This window comes from Camelus ferus, chromosome 29 (genome assembly GCF_009834535.1).
Source record: "Camelus ferus isolate YT-003-E chromosome 29, BCGSAC_Cfer_1.0, whole genome shotgun sequence".
Lineage (NCBI taxonomy): Eukaryota > Metazoa > Chordata > Mammalia > Artiodactyla > Camelidae > Camelus > Camelus ferus.
The window spans coordinates 17218417-17236515 of record NC_045724.1 but is presented as its reverse complement, the minus strand read 5'-3'; the positions used below and the strand labels follow the sequence as shown (position 1 = coordinate 17236515).

Genomic DNA, 18099 nt, shown 5'->3' with positions numbered 1-18099 from the left:
AGTTAGATGGAGAAAGACAAATACTGCATGATTTCACTCTTACATGGAATCTAAAAAAAAAAAAAAACAACAAATAAAAAAATAAAATAAAAAACAAATAAACAAACTTGTAGACACAACATACAGATTAGTAGTTACCAGAGGGAAAGAGGGTTGGGGAGTGGACGAAATGAGTTAAGGGGATCAATTGTATGGTGATGAATGTAAATAGACTTGCGATGATGGTCACTTTGTAGTGTACAAAGATGCTGAATTATAATATTGTTCACCTTCTTTTTTAAAAAGAAAAGAAGTCAATTATATAGAATGTTAAATAGTGGTAAGTGCCAAGGAGAAAAAATAAAGCAAAAAAGGGGGTTTAGGAAATGTGTATGTTTAAGTGTGTGTGTATGACAGGATAAAAGGCATTTAAAATTTTACGTGAGCCAAAGAAGGCGCCCATTATCTTCAGTATATACAGACAAGAGTAAGAAATTTATGCCACTCTTATTATAAGCACGAGATATTTCTGCCAAATGGGTGGTTGTTACTCTGGGTGTGTGTCCAAGAAATTCTTACTTAGCTAAAAAAATCAAACTTTTAAAAAGTTTGAATAAGAAGAATTAACTCTATTTAATGGGGTAATTATATTGTGTAGCATGTTTTTTTAGAAAAGCAGCTTTCTTAATTTTATTTTTAGGAAAGGCAATCATAAATCAAGAAATAAAACAGATGATTTACTACATGTAGTTGTCAAATTTTATTTTAGACAACATAGCAGAATTTCTAAAGTATTTTGAGGTTCCAAATGTCAATTCATTTGAGCAGTGTTTACATTCTTCAAAATGATGGCAATTTCTTGAATACCAATGAGTCTATTAATTTTGAAAAAACCTCAGCTAATCAGAAATATGACAGTCTTGAATTATCTGAGTTATGCTGTTCGCACTCTCTCACTGGTTTTCCACTAAAAATCTCAAGGATGGTCCATGTTACCCACCAAAGTAACAGATGAATGAATACACCAGTGCACTTCCCCTACTCCCAAGCCACTTCCTGGCAAAGCTTTTGGTGTTTAAAGAATTGCATTCCCTCTTGCAAGATGACTTGGGAATCACTTAGTGTATCTAGATGTGATGATTCCTTTTTACCTACAAGGAAGCTGATTTACTAAGCACCTCATTTCCTATCATAGTAGCAGCAGCAACTTGGCTGTGGGGAAGAGCTGATCTCAGTGTAATTTCTGTGGCCTATTTTCCCCCATGGCTTTTTAGATAAAGGAAACAATGCAGTGATACAAAGTTCAGACTGCATGGGTGTTTGAACTGCCCCTTACTACAGCAGAGTTTATGACTAGCCTTTCACCGTCCAGCCTTAGAGAAAGAAGAGGCGCCACAGGAAGTTATGTCTTACCACCACTGAAAATGTGACCACAGTGGTAAAGCAAGTGACAGGAGCCCAGATGCTGAGGTGGCCTGGGTTTAAACCCTGAATCATCTACTTACTGTTGGACTTGAGGCAAGTTCTTTAATCCTTTGTATGCCTCAATGAGGATAAAAAACTACAAACATTATAGGGTTGACATGAGGAAAACAGATATGTAATTGGAGTCCTCAAAGAAGAGGATGAGGAAGCAAAGTACTTGATGAAATAGCAGCTGAAATTTTTCCAAATTTGATAAAAAATGCAAACTCACTGATCCAAAAATTCAAAGAACCCCAAGACAAGAAACATGAAGAACAGTACATCAAGGCACATAATAATGCCAAAAAACCCACCCTCCAAAAAAACCCAAATACAAAACCCCCCAAAACTCAAAAAACAAACACAAAAAAACCCCCAAATCCCTGCCAAAAACTGCATTAGTAGCTCTCAACCAGGGATGATTCCTCCCCATTCCTACTGCTCCGGGGACAACAATTTCTGAAGACATTTTTGGTTGTCACAATTAGGAGAGGGGAGAGCATGTGCTAACTGGCATCTAATGCGTAGAGGCCAGGAAGGCCGTTAAACACTCTATAATGCACAAAAGAGCCCTCACCACAATGAATTATCCTGCCCAAAACATCAACAGTGCTAAGGTTGAGAAATACTCAAGACACATAATAATCAAAATGCTTAAAATCAGTGATAAAGAGAAAATCCTAAAATCATATCCTTATTACATTCTCTCATTCCTGACAAATATAGAAAGTATATGACATGATAACATTAATAAGCATTTTTCATAAATCACTCACTATGTTTAAGCCAAGAGCTGAGCACCAAGAAGTAAAGGAGCCCAGACCAGTAGAGCAACTTGGAGGGGTTTCCAGAACTCATGGGTCAATGAGACTTCTTTTTAAACCTGCTTTTAAGTGACTGAATTTAGGGAGCTACACAATGTATCAGGTATTCTGAAGGTTCTGTTCAGTGGTTCTGCTGACACTGACCAAGATATGAAGGTAACAGGACTAAGCAGCTGATGCAAGTTAAAAATCTCATTTCAGCTCAGTGAACATTTACTAGGGCTACTTCCCTAGTACATACTGTATATCAATGCAGTTCTCCCAGTTGGTCTCTTCATTTAATGCAGTATTCATTCTGCCACATCATGCTCCCACCAATTCTGCTGTTTCCTTTTTATGACAAGATTTATAAATCAAGATTTATAAATTTAAAAACATCAGGTATGAAATAATATGTTGTGACAGGATATCAAGAATAAAAACCCAGACAGACTGCATACCTACTAAATACTAGGCACTGAATTCGGTATTTTATGTTCATGATCTCATAATTCTCAAATAAATCATTTAGATTCACTAACTTGCCTCTAATCACAGGTAAAAAGTGCTGGGACCAGGATTTGAACTGAAGTCTGTTTTGAACACCCCATGCCCTACCAAAATAATAACTCATAATACACAATTTAAGACCATAAATGTTCTTTTAGCTTACTATTTTGGATCTTCATAACAGGTCAATGTGTGTCTTCATTGCTAGGGTAGTGGTCCATCATAAATTTATTCACATACTTTGGTACCCCAAAGATAGCTACAGTAAGGCATATTAGTCTGTATCTCTTTATTTTTCTGTCAGTCAGAGGGAAGAAGAGTGAAAGCGGTCGAATCGTGTATGTTAGTTACTGGAAACTGTCTTATATTTTAATCTTTATACATGCCTAACTTGGAGAAGGGAAGGAAAAGACAGTTATTTTTGTTTGTTTGATGTGTCCCCCATGGAAAAAAGCTGAGAATCACTTCTTTCACATAACAAATCAGATCTCTTTAAATCAATTTAGGTAGATCTTAATAAGAATGTACACAGAGAGCTAGAGACATACAGTTTCTTTCCCCCTGAATGATTAAAAAACAGTCACATTAAGGGTAATCTTAAGAACAGTCACAGAAGCGTACTAATCAACAAAACTATTTAACTTAAAAAAATCAGAAATTAACCAGTGCTCTAAATGAATCAAATTTGAGTTCTGTGTCTTAAGAAGTAATCTTTCAAGATTCAAAAAAGAACATTAAACACAATTAGAACAACTGAGACAATTTTCTTCTTTAGTAAAGAAAATGCTAGATCAATTATGTGTTTTATTGAGGAAGTATAAGCAGTAATGAAGCTACAGAAGAAGGCAATATATAATTCATCTTGAGCTTCAAACAGTTAAAGGTAGATGTAACCTCACAGTTGCTTTTTTTTTTTTTTTTTTTAACTTTACCTGGATACTTTTTCTTCCACTTTCTCAGGTCGTTCTATAGACAAGTTACAGAGAACTCAAAACAAATGAAATTTTATATAACTTATGATTCATTAACTCTATGAACATGTCTTGCTTCCCCTTCTAGTCAACTTAACTCTTTTTATAGTCCTGTATGCTTCCTATGAATGAATAAAAAGAAAAGTTTATACTTACTAGAAAGAACAGTTGTAAGAAAAATGTAGTCTGAAAAGGATATGAGTCCACATTCACCAAGGGTGTAAAATATACTGCCTTCATCAGCAAATTTTTCTCGTTCTTGGGCAATTTTCTATTGAATGTATGGGTCCAGCCAAAAGATAAAAAGAAGATATAAAAGAATGAGAATATAAATAGCTAGAGATGAATTACCATTTATCTGACAATTTAATGCTATTTATCATAAGCATTTCTCTGATGGCCATTCCAAATTAATGGATCCTTTACAGTTTTTAAGATGATTAAAATTATAAGATTATAAGATTATAAAATATATAACAATGGATTAATGTCAACATTAGAAAATAATTTCAATTTTATGAACTTTTGCCATTTAACATACACAGGCCCACTTCAGAGCTGGTTTTGTTTCTTAGTTTTAACAACAATCCACCTTTTGCTATAGAGATATCTAAGGTAGGAGAAAAAAAAAACCAAACAAATGAAAAGCTAAAATTAAATCAGTCCTAACTGCCCAAGAAAAACTATACAACTAGTGATTACAAGTGAAGAGGTAAGCAACTATTGTAATGCCCACATGAATGCTCAGAAAACTAATTCCTGAAGTAGTAGTTTTAATTTTTACCTTATAACCCTGAAGAATCTTAGTTTTAGAATGTATGACAGCAGAACAAACAGCATCTCTGAAGTATAATGGCAAATTAGACATACACACCAAACTTTATGCATGATTTAATTCTGTTATATTTACTGTTACCTTGGTGGAGGCTCCTAAATTTCAGGTATTTGAAGAAACTCTCCTAAAAGCTAGCCTTTATTTTAAGTATGCGTTTATTTTCTTTAATCTATGAAGTTCACAAAAAGAGTTAATTCTCAGGTTCAGTAATGGTCTGTCTGGCAAGTGACCTCTTCTTGGGTGTTCAAGCAAACCTACCCTGCTTTCTGACTGCCTACCAAACCATAAACTTAATGGTGACATTAAAGATACTTTCAAAAACTGAAAAGGATCCACCAAAGAGTTAAGACTTGAAACTCATTTCCATAAGTTCTGGGCCAACCAAAGATATTTAAAGAATTATTCTGGGTACCAAAAAAAAAAAAAAAGAAATAGGTCTTAAAAACCCAAACCAACAAAGCGCAATCAAAGTAATAATGTCATGCAAGCACAAATAAGAAGCAGCACTGCAAACAGAACCTTAGGAGGAGTATCATGAAAACTAAACCAACAAGCACCATCATACCAGCATCCAGGTACACAACTATCCAATAGGTTACCTCTGTCTAGTGAAGATCCCATCATACATCACAAAGGAAAGAGAACTGGTTAACCAATTGAAGACACAAGTGCCAAATGAATCATAATGACCTTTTCACAGTAAACCCATTTGAAATAGCCTCTACTGGATATCTGCTTGTGATATGAACCAGTAACTATGGACAGGCAAAAATTCACAGCTGAATGCCAGCAAAGCAGTATGAGCTTGGTTTTTTTTTTAAGTGCAAAGTTTTGATTTTAAAGTACAAAGTTTTGATGGCAGTTTCTACTTAGGAAAGGGCTTCTCTGACTCATCTGTGGTGGGCAGAAAGCCTGGTCCGGCATGAGAGCATTTAGAGATTACTTCTTTGAGCCAAAAGCAAAAATAAGCACACAGTCCAATATGTTCAATTAAGGTTAGATTTCATATCACATTTGATTTTCACCAAGAGATTAAACACAAGTTTCAGACAAAAAAGGCTACTGGATGAAAACTAGAGCAGCAAAACTGTTCACTGGAAAGTTAATGTTTTAATTTCTCAAAATAAAAGAAAGAAAAATTTTTTTACATTATCCAAGATATTGCAAAAGTAAAGCATGTAAGAAAAATACACAACATGAGAATAGGCTACCAAAGGTATACCATTATTAGCCAGAATAAATCTATACAGAAGCTGAGTACTCCATATTAATTACATAACAATCTTAAGGAGTAGCTGCTATGAGCAAAAAAAAAAAATAAAATAAATAATATATCAAGATCCAGAAGTTAAGAATCAGACAAAAGTCTGAGGAAAGACTGAAATGAGGTAGTTAGGTTGAAAAAGCATATCTAACATTACTTTTCTAACAATCATCTGGACTATGCTGCTACTCAGAACATAAAAAGACAAATCTAATTTTGTTGGTAACTTTAAATTCTGATATAGTTTCTAACTCAGAAAAGTGGAAAGATCCATATGAAGAGCTCTCATATACTCTTCACTCAGATTCACCAACAGTTTACCTATTATCCTATTTGTCATTTTATATAGATACATATATTTTTCAAATACTTTTTAAAATTGAAGTATGTTCAGTTTACAATGTTGTATCAATTTCTGGTGTACAGTCATATAGCATTTTCTTTTCTCTTTCTGGCTTACTACACTTAGAATGACATTCTCCAGGTTCATCCATGTTGCTGCAAATGGCATTATTTTATTCTTTTTTATGGGTGAGTAGCATTCCATTGTATAAATATACCATAGCTGCTTTATCCAGCCATCTGTCGATGGACATTTAGGTTGCTTCCATGTCTTGGCTATTTTAAATAATGCTGCTGTGAACATTGGGGTGGCTGTATCTTTTTGAATTAGAGCTTCCTCTGGAAATATGTCCAGGAGTGGGATTGCTGGATCACATGTTAAGTCTATTTTTAGTTTTTTAAGTAATCTCCATACTGTTTTCCATTACGGCTACACCAAACTACATTCCCACCAGCAGTGTAGGAGGGTTCTCTTTTCTCCACCGCCTCTCCAGTATTTATCATTTGTGGACTTGTTAATGATGGCCATTCTGACTAGTGTGAGGTGATACCTCATTGTAGTTTTGATTTGCATTTCTCTGATAATTAGTGATACTGAGCATTTTTTTTCATGTACCCATTGGCTGTCTGAATGTCTTCATTGAAGAAATACTTGTTTAGGTCTTCTGACCATTTTTGGATTGGGTTTTTTTTTGTTTTTTTTTTTGTCATTAGGTTGTATGAGCTGTTTGTATATTCTGGAAATTAAGCTCTTGTCAGTTGCATCACTTGCAAATATTTTCTCCCATTCCATAGGTTGTCTTTTGGTTTTGTTTATATTTCCTTTGCTGTGCAAAAGCTTCTAAGTTCAATTAGGTCCCATTTGTTTATTTCTGCTTTTATTTCTATTGCCTGGGTAGACTGCCCTAGGAGAACATTGTTAAGATTTTATGTCAGATTATGTTTTCTTCTGGAAGGTTTATAGTGTTTTGACTTATAATTAAGTCTTTGTGCCATTCTGAGTTTATTTTTGTGTATAGTGTGAGGGAGTGTTCTAACTTCACTGATTTACATGTGGCTGTCCAGCTTTCCCGACACCATTTGCTGAAAAGACTGTCTTTTCTCCATTGTATATTCTTGCCTCCTTTGTCAAAGATTAATTGACTGTAGGTGTGTGAGTTTATTTCTGGGCTCTCTATTCTGTTCCAACAATCCATATGTCGGTTTTTGTACTAATACCATGGGGCTTTGATTACTGTAGCTCTGTCGTATTGTCTGAAGTCTGGAGGAGTTATTCCTCCAGCTTCATTCTTTTTCTTCAGTATTGCTTTGGCAATTCTGGGTCTACAAACTACATTTTTATACAGTGTGCCCATTAACAGATTTATACTTACTGTTTTATGCATTTGTCTTTTAAATCATAGAGGGAAAGACGAGTTAAAAAGCAAAAATAAAATGATACTGGCTTTTATATTTACCCATGTTGTTACCTTTACTGGTGTTATTTTTTAATATAGCTTCAAATTACTGTCTAGTGTCCTTTCATTCCAGCCTTAAGGACTCCCTTTAGCATTTTTTGTAGGGTAGGTCTGTTAGCAATAAACCCCCTCAACTTTTGTTTATCTGGGAATAGATTAATATATCCTTCATTTCTAAAGGATAATTTTGCAGGTATGGAATTCTTGATTGACAGTTTTTTTTTCTTTCAGCACTTTAAATATATCATTCCCCTGCCTTCTGGCCTTCATGATTTCTGATGAGAGATTAATTGTTAATCTTATTGCATATGCTTCATATTTAACAACTAGCTTCCCTCTTAATGCTTTGAAGATTCATTGTCTTGAACTTCTGACAGTTTGATTATGGGTCTCAGTGTGAGTTGGCTTGAGTTTATCCTATTGGGAGTTTGTTTAGCTTCTGGGATGTGTAGATTCATGTATTTCATTAAATTTGGAAGTTTACAGCCATTATTTCTTCAAACATTCTTTCTGTCCCCTTCTCTCTCCTTGCCTTTGGAATTCCTATTATTCTATATTGGTATACTTGATGTCACAAATGTCTCTTAAACTTGGCTTCATTTCTCTTCACTATTTTTTGAAATTTAATTTTTCTGGAGGGAGGTAATTAGATTTATTTTAATGGAGATTCTGGGACTTGAACCCAGGACCTCACGCATGCTAAGTGCTCATACTACCATTGAGCTATACCTTTCCCTCTCACTAATTTTTCTCTCTGCTTCTCAGACTGGTTAATATTAGTTGGCCTATCTTTAAATTCCCTGATCCTTTGTCCAGTTTGCTCAAATCTGTTCTTGAATACCTTTAGTGAAATTTTCCTTTCAGCTATGAGAACTTTGCAGCTCTAGAATTTCTATTTGGTAACTTTTAAACAATTTCTGTCTTGTTACTGCTATTCTCTACTAGTTCATATATCATCTTCTTTGTTTCCTTTAAGTTCATTGCCTGCAATTTCCTGTAGCTCTTTGAGCATACTTTGAACAGTCAATTTATTAAAGTCTGTTTGTAGTAAGTGTAATATCTGAGCTTTCTCAAGGATAGTTCCTATTTCTTTTTTTCCTGGGCCATACTTGTTTCTTTATAAGCATAATTTGTTGTTGAAAACTACCACATATTACAATGTGGTAATTCTGGAAATTGAATTCTCCCACCTCTTCAGGGTTCGTTGCTGCTGCCAGGGTGGGTTGTAGCCATTTCTTTAGTGACTCTTCCAAATTCTTTTTGTAAATACTGTATGCTTTGTCAAGCATGGTCATTCTAGTCTCTGTTTCATTACCTTAGTGATCAGTAGTGTTTTGACAGAGATTTACTTAAATTCCAGGAGCCAAAGGGTGAAAAAAAATCTAACTCTCTAGATCCTTGTAGATTTGGCTCTGTGTTAGGCATTCCCTCAATGTTTAGCCACTGCTTACATTTCTGCCTTTGCCTACGTTTCCTGCTTGCACGGAAGCTAAGTATCAGCCAGAGGTGAAAGATCAGGGTCTACTGAGGTTTCTTTTAAGTATTCATTCAGCCTGGGGCATACACATGACCTTCCAGACTCCCTAGGATATGGTGAAGCATTTCAAAGATTTTGTTCTCTCTCATATCTCCTGCTGCTGCCTCTTGCTTCTCAAGCTTTTTGGTTTGTCTCCTGCTTGTCTCAAGCTGCTGTGGCATGTATAAGGCTTTATGCTCCTAACAGATGCCACCTGGGAGACCACTCTTGCTCTAAGAAAGCTCCAAAGTAGGCAAAACAGAGACAAACCCCAAGATGATTTTTCAGTGACCACAGATCAAGGCCCATATTCACATTCTCTAATAACAAGGTCTGCACTGCTCCCTCTGGTACCAGCAAGCTGTACAGAAACAGGGAGTGCAATCTTTATGGCTGCCACTGTGCTGGGGAGTGGGGGATGGTCATCAGGTATTTTCAAACACCACAACATTCTCTTACCAAATTTCAGCAGCTTCTTTAAGTATTTTTCCTGGTTGTTTAAAGTTTTTGATTAGTTAGAGTCCAGAGATCTAAAAAAGCTGACTGACAGTTTTTACCAGCTTAATTATTGTCTTAGTAGAGCAATACAGATTTGGAGTTACCTATTCTGTCATTTTTAGTCTCTTTGTACTTTTTGACCTTGAAAAATTTGAAAAGGACAGGTGAATTGTATTGTAAAATATCCCTCAATTTGAATTAGGCTGATGTTTCCTCAAGATTACATTCATATCTATCTATTATAAACTATGAATTCATATTTATACCTCTAATTCCATTCTAATATCACAGAGTACAATTTAATCTTGCCCCTTACATGCTTGTTATTCCCTTCTCCAACAGGAAGAAATCTAGTTCTAATTATCCTCAATATATTTACTCATTTGATTAAGCTTAGAATACACAGAAAGCAGTTTCACAATTACCGATCATCTCTGCAAAACACAAACATATCATCTAGAGGTCAATTTTTGTTACAGTTTTAAGTAAAATCTACTTATAGTGAAATGTAGAAATCCAATGTACAATTCAATGAGTTTTATAACCATATATCTGAGTAACCCACATCCTTATTAAGATATAGAACATTTCCACTACCCCTGATGTTTCCTTTATGCCTCTCCACAGCTAATTCCCATCATATTTTACACCTTAGATTAGTTTGGCTTGTTTTAGAACTCCCTATAGATATTATCACCAGTGTATATACTCTTTAGTGTCCAGCTGCTTTAGCTCAGCATAATGCTGGATTCATCCATACTATATTTATCAGTAGTTCATTTTTACTGCAGAGTAGTACATTACTCACCAATAATAGGAAATATAATGTAATACAGTTTATTTTGTGTATGATGACATTGTGCATATAATAATAATGCATACAAGTAATACCACAATTTATTCATTGCTTTATTGATGAAACACTTAGGTACTTTTCAGCTTTTGGCTATTTCACTTTCCTCAAAGTTGTACCTTTTTTACTTGCACCATCATTTGACAAGAGTTCTAGTTGTTCCACATCACTGTCAACATTTATGTTGCCAGTCTCTTTAATTTTAGCCATTTTAGTGGTATCTCATTGTGGTTTAATTGTGCATTTCCCTGATGATCAATGTTGCTGAGCATTTTGTTTGTTGGCAATTAATATATCTTTTTGGGGGGAGTACTGTTCAAGTCTTTTGTCCATTTTTAAGTGGGTTGTTAGTCTTTTTATTACTGTTCATCATATGTTATGGATGTGAGACTCTCAGTGCAGTAGCTAGACTCCAAGATGACCCCAGTATTTCCTGCCTCCTGGTATTTCTGTTCTTATATAGACCTAGTCTTTTCCATATTGAATCAAGGTTGGTCTGTATGACTAATAGAACACATCTAAAGCGATAATGCGACTTCTGAGGCTAAGGCATAATATGGCATTAAAGGCACCTTGCTCTGTTGGAGGGACGCCAGTTGCCATTTGAACACAGCATTCAAAAAGGCTTGTGGAGAGCCTATAGGGAGATGATCTGAGCCATCTCCCCTCCCCCCTAGTCATTTCTATCTTACCAGCCATTTGAGTGAGCCACATCAGAAATCAATCTTCCATCTTTGGTCAAGGTAGCTGATTAAGGCCCTACCCAACATCTGACTGCAATTTAATGAAAAAACCTGAGCCAAAACCACCCAGTCAGACTGCTCCCAAATTCCTTAATCACAGACAGCATGAGAGACAAGAAATGATAATTACTGTTTTAAGCCACTAATCTTTGTATTTATTTGTTACTAAGCAACAGGTAACATAGTAAAACATATGTATTAAAAGTATATTCCATTAGTCTGTGGCTTATATCTATTTTATTCCAATAATCAGAAGTTTTTAACATTTATGAATTCGATTTATCAATTTTCTCCTTTATGGTTATTGCTTTCTATATGCCATCTAATAAATTTTTGCCTATCTCCAGTCCATAAAAATATTCTTATGTTTTTTAGAAGACTTACAGACTTTATATTTAGGTCTATGACCAGTTTCAAATGAACTTTGTGTATAGGGAAGTAAGGGGTAAGGTTTATTTTTTAAAATATGGATATGTAGTTGTTTTTAAACCATTTGTTGACAACACCTTCCTTTCCCCATTTAATTATTTTGGCACCTTTGTTAAAAATCAATTTACCATGTAAGTGTGCACCTACTCTTCTTTGATAGTTTCTGACTTTAGAAGCCCATTTTCTTTTGAAGGTTTTTTGATTACCAGCAAAGTATATAATTGTTTTTTAAAGTATAAATAAACATGGAATTATATGAATGGTTAAAAAGGCAGTTTGAGAGACTCTGCATGAGATGCATTTGGGGTCATGGTTAAAGTCCAGCTACCTCCACCACTACGGTGATTATAAAGTCTGCTGAAATAATAGAGATGTCATTGAACAGACCTTCAATTGTATATTGATTGAGAATTACTATCAGAACATATCTCCAAAGGGCAATTTTATAATGACACTTTACAATGCTAATTTAGTTAGTGTGATTTTCTCCAGGAAGGCATCCCTCTTCTACTGTATTATATAGGATACGTCCATGTTTGCAACCCTTAGTCCTCTAAAGGAGAAAATACCTCTGTTCGTGGGGCTATGTATGAGACCTCTGCTATACTGAGCAGAGTGATGGGGAGCAGGGGAGGCCAAAGCAAGGCCACATTGCTCTATATAAGAAAAAGTTGAAAAAGACATCTTGAAGAAAAAATTTAGAAGGAAGAAGGACCATAGAAAGGTGAACCAAAAAGGGGAAGGAGATGTGACCAGACAGGAATAGAAAGTCAGGAAAACAGAGGAAAGAGAAAGCGTGTGAGCATATGTGTGCATGCATATGTTTGAGAGAAAGAACAGAGAATGTGTTTTGCAGTAGCTCCTTAAAAATGAGAAAGATGCTTAAAGAGGATTTTAAAATTAGCCATGCTTTGTGATGTGCTCTGTGCAACATAATCTCCTAATTCTTTGGTAAAGGTCTGTACTGTTCTTCCATGCTTCTGGAGGTGGGGTGGGGGCAGAAGGAGAGACGGAGAGAAATTACTTTATTATATTTTCTGAGGCACCCACTTGTCAAAGAGTAGTTCAGGTACATTTAGGATTACATAACTATTTATTAACTCTGAGAATTTGTAAGTGGGTTTTCGAGTATCCAAAACTCCAGATGATTCTTAATAAAATTCATGACATATATTAATCACAAACACCAAAATTGTCACAAAACTATCAAACCTTATCCCTCAAATTATTTATGGCTAGGAGGAGAATCAAATAAATATGTCAAAATTTGGAAAATGGGAGTTATTGGAAAATCAATTTTTAGACTATTTTGTGTTATATGGATGTTTCTTAGCTGGCTTTTTAAAATCAAAGGCCCGATTCTACCATATATGGTATCTTCAAATCAAACATCCATGGCACATAAGAGAATTTGTGAAAAGACAGAGATTTAATTTGATAATACATTTTTAAAGCACCAAGGTATGCTGAAAATGGAAAATCGTGATTCAAAGAAGGAAGTGGAAGAAAGGTTTTTGGTTATTACTTCTTAATCCAAAAACTTTATCCATGTTTAATTTCACAAGTTGAGAATGTCAAGTAAATTACTCCTTCACTTAAACTTTTGGATAATGTTTCATCTTTGACCAAATTTTAAGTCATTTTTGTCCTAAGAAAATACCACTTAGACATTTCAGGGGTGACAGGGATGCACAGTCAAAGGAAAACATAATCTTACTTAACAGATTATTAATAATGTTCATTTTCTCTGTCTCAGAGGTGGTTATTTTTATTTTTTGTTACTAATGAACATTTATATTAATATGTATTTTTAACAGGAAAACTATCATAATGATTTGAATTTAATTCAATATCAGTAATAAATTTAATATAAATAATAAACATAATAAGATGAACTAAAGGAAGAAATCTCTGTACATAAAAGTCAAAACAAACAGAATAGATTCCAATTCCTTTGAAAGGCCATATAATGTGAGATTAAGTAGTACATGTTCAGTAAAAAAAATTATAGTAAGGGTCTAAAAGAAACTTATTTCATATTAAAGTTCCTGAAGTAAGATTTTAGCAGTTACTTCAGTGTATATGCTGAAAATTAAACCGAATTGGGTATTTTAAAAAGAAATTGTATTTGCAGATACCTTACAGAGCAGTATACTAACATTATGCAAAATACTTCAAAGCAGTATGCTCACTGACTTAAATGAAATTTAACTGTTTTACCATTCATCTACACGATCTAGTCTTAGATCTTATATTTTAAAACATTCAAATTACTGACCTCAAGCAGAGACAAAAAAATTAATAACCCCCTAAGCGTTCCAGTATTGATCTCAACTATACCATATCCTGAATCTTTCTATTTTTAAGATAAGCAGAAAGACTTAAGAGTAAACTTATAGCAAATCATACCCTACAGACGTGTAATTGCTACACTTCTCACTCTAAAACCTCAATTGTTTTACCAGGATGTCTTTGTGCTAAAGCATACACATTCTGGTTTCTGACTAATCACAAAAACTGATAAAACATCTGGCTAAAGTTACATTTACCATCAGGAGCCCTGGGGCTGGGGTTTCCAGGCAAGATTCAAACTTGTTAATAGTCACTGTGCTTAAACAGTGAATGCTGTTGAAAAGGTTGATAAAAATAGGGCCAATAATTTTCTTTTAGGACTCAACTGGATAAAGCCAAAGACAAAAGTTAAATCTAAAAGTTTAACCTCATTATTCATTCTAGTTAAGATCTACTTTTCAAGTCCTACAGCTTGAAATAAACTTTTTCTATCAAATAGAAGTCTATGGACTATGCTGGCAAAATAGATACTAAGACATCATCTATAATCTCAAAACATCTCTGGCATATAGAAAATCTGATAAAGAACACAGCTTGACTATTTTAATTAAGATGTCATCCTTTGAGACTGAACTAATTGGATTGTTTTAATATTAACATTTCTCCATATTTGTGAAATACATTTCAAAGCCTATCTAAATCCCTCAAGAAATAACTGAGGTTGCACTTCAAAACCAAATTACTGATAATAATATACTTCTTTCAGAAGATGCAATTTCAGGACATCATTTCCAAATGATAAATAGTATTTCTACCTAAGGTTGGGGTCAGGGCAGGGAGGAACGGTGTTAAGAGAAAAATTCAGCAATTTTCCCATGCAATTAATGCTCACACTTTATTGTTTAGTTGGTGCATAGATGCCAAAGCCTTGTGTAAGATATCAATCTTAAACAATCACTATTCTCAGTCAAACAGGAAATGTTGCACAGTTAAAATACGTGTTACTCTTTTCCTCTCATCCCACACCCGAACTTGCAGAAAGGTAGTTTGGGGAGATGTTAAATAAAAATTAAATTGAGGTGTTTCTAATTTAGAGTAATTTATGATTTTTTCTCCTGATTCAGTGTTTGCAACCTTTTTAAAGTTATTACTACTGCATTTGAGGCAACAGACACAAATTACTGTGCAACAAACAGTGGAAGGTGAATGCTTAAGATCCTGGAAATTTCACTCTGCCAGAAAGCCATTCTCTTTTCAGTCCCAATTCTAACCACTTTAGCTCTGAGAACAACTCCAAATACCTACAATACAAATGTTTTCCTATTTCATTAACTAGGTGGCTATAGAGAATATGGATATAAATGAAGATGCTTTAAAAAAAAGTGGTAGAAGATTTGATTAAGGCAATGATAAAAATTCAAAAGTCTGCTAGAATAGATAGCATTAATTTCAATGAAGTTACACAACTTTATTGAAATGATTTATTTTGATCCTCACTATCTGATGAGGTGTTATTAAAATCCTAAAAGGGGAAAATCATCAACTCTATTATTTTCTACCACATTATCCCTGCACACTTGCTTCAAAGCAGGTAGGAGAATCTATGTTTTGCCATTACTGATTATCTGCTACCTAAATCTAAGAATTTAATTTTGAAAGATGGCCACTCAAATCAATCAGTGCTGAAAAGAACTGTCCTGGGCTCTGCAGCAGTCTTGGTTTCAGTCACACGGGTTAGAAAACACTTTTCTGTCACTTCATGGAAAAATAACCTCACATGCAAATTTTGAAAAATAAGTCAGTATAGTATTTCACTTTCTCACATTTGGAAAAAGTTATTACAAGAGAAAATGGATCAAAAGAACAAAAATAAAAGAGTTTCATTCTGAGGATTGCCATTCATACCCTTGATTTATACTGTTCTAGTAACTATTATCTTCCAGGAAACCCTTTAGATGAAGAATTTTTAAATCACTTTAAAATCAAACATTTATAGGTATCTCTTCACTACCACTGACAGTTAAAAATATATCAAGAATTTAAAAATTACAGTTTGCATATTCTTTGCTAGGCATTGTGCTAAGCACTTGCATTATCTCACTGCAATTCTACAAGGCAGATGATACTACTATCTGCACTTTACAGATGAGAAAACTGAGTGTTAGAGAAGTTAATTAAGAAGCCCAAGGTGACAGTGCTATAAAGTGGCAGGACAGGTGATGGACTGAGTCCAGAACCCATGCCACGAACCTATATATGTTGTATTGTATCAAATGAACAAAAATACACCAGGTATCTGTACTGTTTGCAATTTCTGAAATTGTTAATGGGGACTGAGTATTTCTGGAGCAAAACATAGTTTATTATTGTAAAATATTAACCCTGAGGCTTAGCTTGTATTAGCTCATTTATCTTGAAGTTGAAGAGGACAATCTAGTTAATGATGTGAGTACACATCATATTTTTATGCCCTGATTTGTTCAAATGCATATTTTAATCATTTTCAAAATGAGAATCACTAGAAGAATGTAATGGTTCTTTATATTCTTCTTAATTAATAGATGTCAATTAGTTAATAGTTGGAGAAGCTTTTTATTTAAGTTGAGAACTTTAAAAAAAATGCATCATAGCAAAGACAAGTATGCAAACCAAGGACTATCCTCATACATTGTCTGCAACCAGAGGTCATCAACAGATTTAAGTTGAGAACCTATTTTTATCAAAAGGAGAAGTAAAATGTTTCAAGTAGCTTTCAGAGAACTTTGTGTACCTTTAAAACATGTTAGAATATTTGTGCTAAAATAGTAAGAAAAAGGAAGTTAGTTTGGAACCAAGTCCTCTTATATCAAAGTGAATTTCAAATCTGGTTTTATGATGGAAAAGCTAAACAAGGTGTTGCAAATGTAATGCTTAGCCATGTTTATGCTTTCAAATCAACAATGATAAATCAAATGGGCTCACAGTTGATCCCAAATTCAAACAACAAAATCTGAAATAACAATATATTTGAAGACATCTTAATAGAATTCTTAATATTTGAGACAACCAAGTAAACTACACCCTCCTTGGAAGCACTTAATGATTATACTATTGTTTCTTTCTTCAATCTGAATAATCAAACACATGTGTTAAATCAACAGACTTTAGTAGTGGTGGAACTCAGAGACTGGAAAGAGACATTACGGATACTCCTCACAGCAACAGAGTAAGTACTGACACCATTCATAAGCTGCATCTGAAGAAGAGCACTCTATACTACCAGAAAAACAAAATGATTCCAGCCTTCCCACAGGCAATAGGAACTTAGCATGCAAAGGACAAATCTCTGTAAGGAAACAAGCAAGAAAGCCCTCTTCTATAAAGTAACTGCTCATTTACTTTTGGAAGTTTAAAAGATGTATACTAGTGTCACCAAAATGAGTGTTATTTATAAGAACCCAATATAGATAAGCAATCCTCCCACTACCTATTCTAAGAAAAACAGTATCATTTTAAATATAAAATAATTACTAACAAGATATCATTAAGAACACAGTAAAACTTGATTTTGAATCCTTGATCAACAAAGGATATTACATTCAATAGTTAAAGTTTAAAGAAGACTGGTGCTCTTTGTCAACTGTGGGAGTTGACTACTCAAACCTGCAGATTCCAGAGACTTTCAAGCCCTTACCAAATCATACTACTTTTCTCTTCTCTTCACTGTCTAGGTAAGGCCACCTATCTGAGGCAAGTCATTTAAAATCTGTAAGCCATAAACCATACAATTATCAAAGGAAAGGAGAGCTTTTGGTTGCCTCCTATAAGCTGTCCTCCTGTAACCAGAGAACTGGAAGTGGCTTTCCTCAGTCACAGGTGTTAGCATCTCATTTGATGTACTCTCCTTTGAACTCTGCATGATGGTTGTGCCATAGTTACTCTAAAACAAAATCTCTAGGATTAGAAACATTGATACTGGAATTATCTATAAATTATTTTCACATAATTATTTAAGCATTTGTTGGTTTGTTTCAGAATACAGTTAAAGGCAAAGGTAAGATAATCCATTACACCAGTAACAGGATGATTGGTTTAGGGGTTTGGTAAGGAGACTACAAAAAATATGTATGTACCATTTTAAGAAGAAGGAAGCACAGGAAAAAT

The 18099-nt window shown here is 34.3% G+C and overlaps 1 protein-coding gene across 1 annotated transcript in view; it reads right to left on the bottom strand.

Moving 5' to 3' along the window:
• MICU1 (mitochondrial calcium uptake 1) overlaps positions 1-18099 on the bottom strand; it is a 156695-nt gene that overhangs the window by 96074 nt on the left and 42522 nt on the right. Inside the window, 1 exon segment of the mRNA XM_014556251.2 lies at positions 3884-3998. Within this exon segment, the coding sequence (XP_014411737.1) occupies positions 3884-3998 (115 nt within the window).